The 10001-nt window shown below is 34.4% G+C and overlaps 1 protein-coding gene across 1 annotated transcript; it reads left to right on the top strand.

Moving 5' to 3' along the window:
• The first annotated feature begins 7756 nt into the window (after positions 1 to 7756).
• LOC111910125 (probable 2-oxoglutarate-dependent dioxygenase AOP1) lies at positions 7757 to 9494 on the top strand. Its single transcript, XM_023905910.3, has 3 exons — positions 7757 to 8186; positions 8628 to 8949; positions 9041 to 9494. Exons 1-3 carry the CDS (start codon positions 7813 to 7815, stop codon positions 9287 to 9289), a joined length of 945 nt encoding a protein of 314 aa, XP_023761678.1. The 5' UTR covers positions 7757 to 7812; the 3' UTR covers positions 9290 to 9494.
• Positions 9495 to 10001: the final 507 nt, after the last annotated feature.

Here is a 10001-nt window from a genome sequence, read left to right as displayed (position 1 = left end):
GAGACTCACGTTGGGAATTGTGAGTGTATATGCACAAAATCTTTATTCTAGCAAGATATGAATTAAGGAATCTGTATGCCAAGGGCATCAGCTGAAGGGTTCAGGGTCGAAAAGTGATGTTTTCAGTTCTGATGGTAGAAAAGGACCTTGTGATTGTGCTTTGGAATGGTTCTACCTGTGCGTAGGTCTGGCAAGTTATGGGGTTTCAAAATTATAGCAGTAGCGTATTGGTTCGGTAGTTAAGGAATCAGTGACTTGTTTAGCATTAGAAGGTTTAACACCGAGATTGTCTCTTGTTGCTCATTACGTTATTGGATTTGTTAACTTCAAGATGAGTCTTTTGCTTGAAGGATTTTCTAATCCCTTTTGTCAAGTGAAAAGTTTTCGTCAGTAGCGAATGGTCAGTGATTCTATTTTCCAGTGGAAACATAAGCAATCAGAAGTTGGGTAATTAGTTTAGAATGAAAAGTGGAGTTGATTTAGTAGTGGTTCAGTATGGGTTGTCTGTCGGGGAGTCAGGCAAGTTTAAGATTGCAGATTTTGGGTAGAGTACAAATGGTTTTTCTTCAGGGGTTAATTTAAGTTGAGAAAGGATTCGTTCATCGTCACGCTGGGTTCAGTTGCATTTTTCGAAGGTTGTTGTATGCTCGGGGTTGCTTACTCGGTCCGCATCGGAGTTGTGGTTAAATTGCTCAAGCTGTCTGGCGTGCCTGGGATGGTAAGGAATGATTTCGAGGAAGAAATCTAATTTAAGTGGGGGAGAATTGTAACACTCGATTCAAAGTATTTTTCAGTTTGGATCGTTGGTGTGTTAATGTTTTGCAGAATTGGTTCCTTGGGGGCAGAATTGCCAACTTTAGAAAAGTTGGAGTATGCTGGGCGTACTCCATGTACGCTGGGTGTATTGACTCTCTTTGTGATCGCGGAACTTGACCACGTATGCGGGGCAGACGAGAGCTTGAGTGAAACCCTAATTTTTAGGGTTTGCACCCTATTTAAACCTTATGACAGCCCCATTTGGTCATGTTTAGCCATCCTCCACCTTCCTTTGTTCAGAAATCAAATCCATAGTATGTGTTTGTGAGTCTTGAGCCTTAAAGAGTGTTTGTTGGTGATTTATGAAGGAGAAGAAGAAGAAGAAGACCATTTGGAGAAGTGTCTTGAGCTTGAAGATCCAGGCTTAGCTCATAATTTGCAAGATTTTTGAGGTAAAAAGATCACATCTTCATGATCCATGATGCTAGATCTAGTTATGTGGTTATTTTATGCATTTTGAGTCCTTGGAGTGATTGATGAGCTTCTTGACTCACTGTAGAAGTATTGGTGTTAGATCTAGACTTCTTTTGGTCCCCTTGTTCATAAAAATGCAAGCTTTATGGTGTATCTTGAACCATGCATGTGTTATGACCTTTGTTAAGCTCTTTTTGAGCTCTTGAGCCCCATTAAGTCGTGTATGTGTGTAAAGTTGCCAACTTTACGTGATAAGTGGTCTTATAGAATCTGATCTGAGAGTTTGGCTTGAAGTCTCAATGGATTAAGTACTTAATGAGGTGGGGTGGCCAATTGAGGGGCACGTTGGGCGTACCAAGCTAGTAAGCAACACGTACTAGCCCCAGAGGGTGTACGCTAAGCGTACAAGCTGAGTACGCCCCGCATACTCAGGAGGTGGGCTTCGGTTTTGGGCTTCTTGATTTTGGGCCCATTTTTGGACCTTAGGAAATTAGGGCCTTATTGGGCCATCAGGTTTTTATTTTTGGGCCCAATTTGGATGATTGGGCCATAATTAGGCTTTGGGTGACCATTTTGGAATTAGGCCTTTTTGTGTAGTTGGTTTGGGCCTTGGCCTTGGGTCAAGTTAGGTATAGGGTAAAGTGGTATTTTACCCTTGTTTAGATTAACGGTTGCGGATTGGAATCCAATTATTAATTGGAAGTTATTGGTATTGATAGCATGGGGATTGTCAAAATAGTAGCCAAAGATTTATCTGAGTGTTTCAGCAACTGGAGGTGAGTTTTCTCACCATATACATGGGTTGAAGGCACCAATGTCGGCCCATTTCTTGCTATGTGGAATGCTTTTTGTCTTTGTGATAATTGTATGAAAGACCATGGGGGTAGCCCATGGAACTTATGTGTAAGATCAGGATTTGGTCCTCGACATCGCAAGGGAAGACCATGGGGGTAACCCATGGCACTCGTATGTAAGACCGAGATTTGGCCCTTGGCATTGCGAGAAAAGACCATGTAGGTAGCCCATGACACTTGTATGTTTTTTTTGTCGGTAATACGAGAAAAGACCATGGGGGTAGCCTATGGCACTTGTATTTTTTTTTGTGTATGTGGTATTTTGGGGAACTTACCAAGCTTTGTGCTTATGATTTTTATGGTTACGATTTTAGGTAGTTCCGGTTCGAAAGGGAAGGGTACGACTTGATCGTAGCGAATCCACCAATGTTTCCGCATTATGATGATTTTGGGATTGTACTCTGATAACTGTTTTCCAATAAAGTACTTTTGAATATTAAAAAAAAGGATAATGAATGTTTGGATTAAATACCATTTCCAATTTACTTTGTACCATTTATATATATTCTCACACATGATTAGGAGGTGTTTTATCATCCAAAAAATACTCCACTTAATTCATTAAGTCCCCAATCAAAATGCTAAGTTCATAATGCTCAAAATGACATAATTGGAGGGATTAAGAGCTTAAGTTGATCACCCTTGCATTCCAACCATTGTGACTTATTAAAAAGTCATTCAAAAAAATCCTTGGACATTTCCAAGTGTTTAAAATTACACAAATCTCATGTTAAGTCCTTAATGGAGTTATGGAACGTCCAATTCCATTCTAACTTTCATATTTTGCCCTTATGAGAATAAACTCCATGGATTCATATAATAATCAGCCAACACTTGGTAGTTTGCATCAAAATCATTCTAATAGAATCCATCCATGCTTATGAACTTTATTTTCTCTATAATTATAACATAATACATAAAATCCATTGGTGTCATCATATTTTCCCAAAACCACTTAAAATCCATGTTTATGCAACATTCTACCATCATGGACATGTTTGAGCCTTTTAATTGGATTCATTGTCATAAAAGATCATCTAGGTCATTGAATCCATTCCATAATAGATTATAGATAGAAAATCCTTGAATTAGATTCTAGGGCTCATGGAGATTTTTATCAAATCATCAAATCCATCAATGGGATGATTGGATTGCGATTAGAACCATGAAAAAAACTCAAGGGAGGTTAGAAAACCAATCCATAATCATAAATTGAAGCCAAAATAGACATTAGGGTTCAATCCCAATGATAAACTCGAAAAATAGAGTTAGTGGAGAACAATTTATCCCTTATTAACCTTTGATTGCTCCCCATCTTACTTAGATGCTTCAAAACTTGCTTGATTCAACCCCTATATGTAAAAATGGAGGACAACCACCATTAGAGGAGCTATCTACTTGTTTTCCATGTTATGGGGCCTTAGTGGAAAATGGATGCATGTTATTTCCCTAACATTTTCATATTTGGTCCCTTTAGTTTACATCTTTTTTTCAAATTTACCATTACTTCATTTATTTTCAAATTTGTCTAAAAGGTTGACATAACAAGTCATCCTCCATCCATTATATAACTTCGGTAATCCCTTCCATTAATTCGGTCAACCCATTGGTCAAAGTTACTTTGCCAACTTAACACTTTTGGCTCTTTAACTTTTAAAATTTTACTATTTTCACTTCTTAATTTCTAAACTTCATATTAGTTAATAATATGATTATTAATTGATGATTTAACTACATAAATCATATTGCATTTATTTACTTTATAACTTTAAGAATCTAGTCTTAAATTTTAGGATGTTACATGCCCCGCGCATGGAAAAGATGCGTCATGCCTAACGCTATTAAACACTTATTTTTTGACTTAAACCCTTAAGTCCAGACTTCCAATTCTTAGATCTAGATACAAATGATGCCTTAATGGATAAAGTTTCCAACTTTATCCATTAAAACACTCCAAACCAACTATATCTAAAATCCAAGTTTCCAAAAAGTCCAAGATCCTATTTTTCTTCATGAATAGAATAAAGAGAGCTTCTGCATGCACTCTCTACTCCATCAAAAAATTAGATCTGAAGTAGAGCATTACTTAAATATCATGGAGTTGTACAAACTTCAAAGATCAAACCATAAAGGGACCAAAACATGAACCAAAATACTAATATCTCATAGATCTACAGATGAAATAGAATAAAGCAAGGATATTTGTTAATCGTGATGTTGACATGGTTCCTGCAGGTCAGTGAGATGATGATTGTGTACCTATAGGCCTATCGAGGGCTGGTCGAGAGTCTTCATGTACGTGGGTGGGTGATGGCAAGAACGGTGAGGAACCATGAACTTCTCATTCCAATGGTTTGATGGGTCCACGGAGTGTCGTGAAACATCATGGATTTCATTCATGTGTGTTAGGCTGACAGTTATGTCATGGATGTGTGTGTGTGTTTGGTTTGTTGGTCCTTGGCATAGTTACATATTTTAAGGAGTATTGAAATACTACTGTTGGTTCAGTATGGGTTGGGCTTTGGTAGAATTGTGGCTTGTTGGAAGGTCACAATTGTTACCGGTAGTCCCTCACAGAGTTTTCATAATGAATCTTTATATGTGGTTGTGAGGACTTTCTGAGTGAGTTAAGTTACCAGTGATGAAGTTTGTTATAGGAATCTTGGATGGTTTGTTAAGTGGCTGTACCCATGAATGTATGGAAGTGTGGTTGCCGCCTAAGATTTTCTTTTAGATTGATGTTGTTAAGCTCGTAGGAGCGGTGGGATAGTGATGAATTGTTAGGAAGTCAAGTATATATATATATATATATATATATATATATATATATATATATATATATATATATATATATATATATATATATATATATATATATATATATATATATATATATATATATATTTGAGAACTTTTAGGCGATTTCTGAATTTGGGATGGGTGGAATCAGACTTGTTATGGTTTGATTAGTCGTGTTGATTTATAGGCTAGGTTAGCTCATGCCCGTTGGGATTTTGTTTGGTGTCGATGTTCATCCGTGAGTGCGATCATAGGTTCAATCAGTTAATTGTGGAATATATTCTTCAGTTCATACGTATGATGGAGCAAGGTTGGTAAAGGACTCGGTCATAGTGTACCAACGAGTTCCTGGTCAACAAGGTTGACATATAGGTCATGTTTGTTCTAAGTTGCCATTTTTCTGATGAGGTTTAAGGTCTCCGTCTCACAGCTACTGCTTCCAGTTGTATGTTTAGTTCTTTATTTGATATATTTATCATGTCTTCTTGTCACGGGGTTGGTGGTTGTTAGCGAAGTTGATAGTTGTTGCCGGAGTTGGTAGTGCTTTCCAGAGAACAACATGGTGGTGTTGTTGTCAAGTCTGGCAGGGTCGTTCCAAACATATTTTGGGCCCAGAGCGAAAGAAAAAAATGGACCCTTAAAATACAAAAATTTCATAAAGTTTTTATAATAACTCAATAATTGAAAAAAAAATTACTTGTATTATCTTCTAAATATAACAATTTCCATAAAGAAATTGGACCCCTTTAAAAGATAGGCCCTGGACGGTCACTCCTATCGCCCGTCCTCTGGGACGGGCCTGAAGTCTGGGTAGATTAGTAGGCCTAAATAAATAATAAAAAAGTAAATAAATAATAAAAACATTAAGAACAAATAAATAAAGTTAAAATAAATTAGATAATGACATATTTGTCTTTTCAGTTCAGTTAGGGAGTAATAATAGAATAAAATCAAATAATAGAGATAAATAATAGAGATATTTCGAATTAAAAATATAATTAAAAACTACACAAGCAAATTACACTAAACCACAATGACCATTCACGTAAATTACTCTATAGTTAGGGTGCTTACACTTAAATTTTAGAAAGGTGGTCCATCCTTTTTGATAACCAAGAAATAGTATTACTAGCCATATAATTACTACAAAGACATTATTATTGGAGAAATTAGAAACAGGATATGATTGAATATTGATACATTAGTACGGATAGCACCGATTTCTAGCCAACATCAATATTTTACAAGTTTTATTCTTTGAAATCAAATTCGCATCGTTAAATTAGATTATGTGTCTCTTACATGACTCATGTGGTACCAAATATTGACATTGCCAAGGACAATTTTTTATTTGTATCTTGAACATAATTATTAACAACATTAGTTGTGACATCCATAATATGAGTTTATTAAAAAAATAACTAAAATAATTGGATTCAAATTTTTAAAGAAAGTTGTATTAATGAATTGAATATACATTTATTATATTTAAGTATTATATGAAATTTAATTAAAATAAAAAATACTATAAAATGACAAATCTACTTTACTCTAATAAATAAATTTTTTTTTTGTCACATGTCACACTCTCATTGATTTGACTACATGTCATTTTGTGGTTATTTTCAATTAAATTTTTCCACATGACATTTTGTGTGTGTGTGTGTGTGTGTTTTTTTTTTTTTTTTTTTTTTTTTTTTTTTTTTTCATTTTATCAAATTCTATATAATATTTAAATATAATAATTATAATAAATGTAATGATAAATGCATATCAATTTCATTAATTGATTTTTTTTTTAATTTTAAAATTTCTAAATTAAAACCTCATTAGTTTCCTTTGTTTATTTATTTAAATTATTTGTTTAAATTAAAAAAAAACATTAATTTTAATAATTCAATATTTTTCTTATTTTCTTATAAATTCAAACTTTTAAATGTTTAAAATTTAATATTTATTTTTTCTCTTAAATGAACTCATGTAATACATGAGTTTTACACATAGTATCTAAATTTGCTACAAAATAACATTTGACATAGCCGATAAGAGAATGACAAGTGACAAAATTATTTTTATTTATAAAGAAGGATTTTAAACCACAAACCATTTCTATAATCACACTAAAATTAGAAATAGAGAATCTGTATTAACTTATATTTTTTTCATTTTCTATATTAAGAATTCGAGATAATTTTAATGGCATTTGTAAATTAAAATTAACGCCTTGTTCCCGAGTTTATTTGTAAATTCATTAACGGAAAAAGAAAGAAAATTTTGACAGAAAGAAAGGGAGGTGAATGAAAATATCCATTATTTTGTGTTTCCGAGTTCGTAGGAAATGAAAGGAAAATTTTAATTTTTTGTGTTTCCGAGTTAGAAGGAAAAAGAAAATAAAACTTAAAATTTTTCTTCCCCTCACTTTCTTCCTAAATCTGCCCAATTTGGGAGGAAAATTTGGAAGGAAAATATGGCTCCAAAATCCTTTCCCTCCCCTTACTTTCCTTCCATTAATGAAACTCGGGAACATGATTTTTCTTTGTCAACCCTCACTTTCACTCCGTATCCTTCCATTTCTCTCCTTAAGTAGAACTCGGGAACAAGGCTTAAGGGACCAACCTTTTTTTTGCATGTCTCTAATCTTTCTCTATGCTGAATATAACAGGAACATAAAAATCAGCATCAAGAATGTCTATTGTCGAAACCAACTCAATGAAAATACATTAATTCGATACAAATCATGCAATAAAAACACCATCGATACACTATAATAAACCAATCAAATTTGTTGAAAGTGACATAATAACCGACACTTTATGCATATATGCTTATAATTTTTTCTGTGTATATATATACCGTGATCAGATTTCAGCGTTATATAACGCGATCAACACACCACCATTTAACATCACTTATAACTTATAACTCAACAATGGGCTCCCTAACAATACCTAAACTTCTCGTAGTAGACTTCACAAATGACAACTTAACCCCTGGCACAACCACCTGGTCCTCCACGTGTAACGATATCAGGGTTGCCCTTGAAAACCACGGCTGTTTCATAGCACTCTACAATGGAGTCTCTACCAAGCTTCAAGAATCCGTCTTCCAAGCTGCAGACGAATTATTTGACCTCCCAACGGAAACCAAAATAAAAAACATCGTCTCAAAGCCTTACCATGGATACGTAGGCCAGATGCCAATTGTCCCACTTCATGAAGGGTTAGGAATCGACTACGCTACAGACCACGAAGGAGCTCAAAGTTTCACAAATCTCATGTGGCCAAACGGAAATCAATCCTTCTGGTAAGTTATTAAGTCAACATGCTTCTCCATTTAATCAAAACCAACAAACTCTAATTTCTAACTTTGATCTTTGAGTAAATTATAATTCTGAATTCTGATCCTTGATTTTAGGATATTTCTTTTGGTTTTAGTCTTAAAGGAATTCATTTGTATTTTTAGTCTTCATTTTGATGTAAAAACTATTGCTTGTAGGTTTTGGAAGATTTTAATTTTTGGTTAATTTTTATGTAATTTTATATATATAAAAGCTAACATCTACTTTTGTATTTCTAAACAAATAAAAAGGTATATCTTATCTACCAGCTCTTCCAAAGACACCCTTAATGATCCAGAAACAAATTCGATGTTAACTTAAATTGCAAGCCAGTTCCTTTTAAAATCAAAACTGAAAAATATGATAAACTCAGGGACTAAAATTGTAACTTTCTCAATCTTTTGTAGTGAAACTTCAATGTTGTTTTCAAGGGCAGTGAAGGAATTAGAAAACATGGTGATAAAGATGATCTTTGAAAGCTATGGTGTGGGAAAGTACAGTGACTCGCATATGGACTCCACAACTTATCTTCTTCGGTATTTAAAATACAGAGCACCAGAGATGAATGAAACCACAATGGCTTTTCCTTCTCATACAGATAAAAGCTTTTTGACAATACTTCATCAGAATCAGGTTTCAGGGTTGGAAATAAGAGCAAGGAATGAGGAATGGATTTCTGTTGAATACCCTCCTTCGTCTTTTGTGGTCATGGCAGGCGATGCTTGCAAGGTGATCAGTGAACAGTGATCACGATTCATATGTTTTATTATTTTATAAATTCAGTGGTAAATTTATTTAACAGTGTATTTTGTGATGATAGGCTTGGAGTAATGATAGGGTGCTATCGCCGAACCATAAAGTAACCATGGACAAGCATGGGAAGGAAACGAGATATACTATTGCGTTGTTCTCGTTTTTGAGTAAGAAGGTGGAAGTACCAGATGAGTTGGTGGATTATGAGCATCCTCTAAAGTTCAAGGCGTTTGATCATGTTGATCTTCTGAATTATTATGTCACGGAAAATGGAAGGAAATCGCAGAATATTCTCCAAGATTTCTGTGGTGTTTAAATATATATCCACTATAAATATAATGAATGCACTACTGCTATATAGTATGTTTTATCAGCATTATTGAAGATCTCTTGCCTTTGTGTGTGTGTGTGGTGGTAGGGGGGGTTCAATGTATTTCCTTATATATGTACTCGATCTTGGTTTATTTGAAATGGTTATGGTTTGAACATGCCAATTATAGAAAACAGTGATGGTTTTACTATGGTGCCACTAGTGGCACCGACAACGTTTGATTTTTTCGGACGCAATGCAAAGCCTTTCGAAATCTTTTGATTTTTTTTCCTACTATCGTGACACTACTAAAATTTATCTTGACATCCCTATTATGAAATCTTGTCTCTGCCCCCTAATAAAAAGAAAAATGTAGTGATTACTTATTAACTATATTCACCTAATTTGATGCTGATACCGATTGATTTGTCACACGATTGGTGGATATGCATATTAACTTAAAGAATTGTATCAGAACTAGATGACATTCCGAAAACCCTAATAACCTCCATCAATAAATATGATAAGTATCATAATCAACGAATAGGTAATCAAACCGACCCACTGGTCCTACCCCTTTGCGCACTTATAAAACACAATTGTTGGTGTGCTTGATCAGGCTCGCCAATTGGACAGAGATGGGTCGTTTCACTTTTAGGGGAGTTTTAAATTTTGGAAGTAATTTTAGGGTTTTAGTTATCTTTTTAGTTTTTATGTA

The sequence above is a fragment of the Lactuca sativa genome, chromosome 5 (assembly GCF_002870075.4).
Source record: "Lactuca sativa cultivar Salinas chromosome 5, Lsat_Salinas_v11, whole genome shotgun sequence".
NCBI classification, from domain to species: Eukaryota; Viridiplantae; Streptophyta; class Magnoliopsida; order Asterales; family Asteraceae; genus Lactuca; species Lactuca sativa.
The sequence above is the reverse complement of the archived record's forward strand: the minus strand, read 5'-3'. Positions and strand labels throughout refer to the sequence as shown.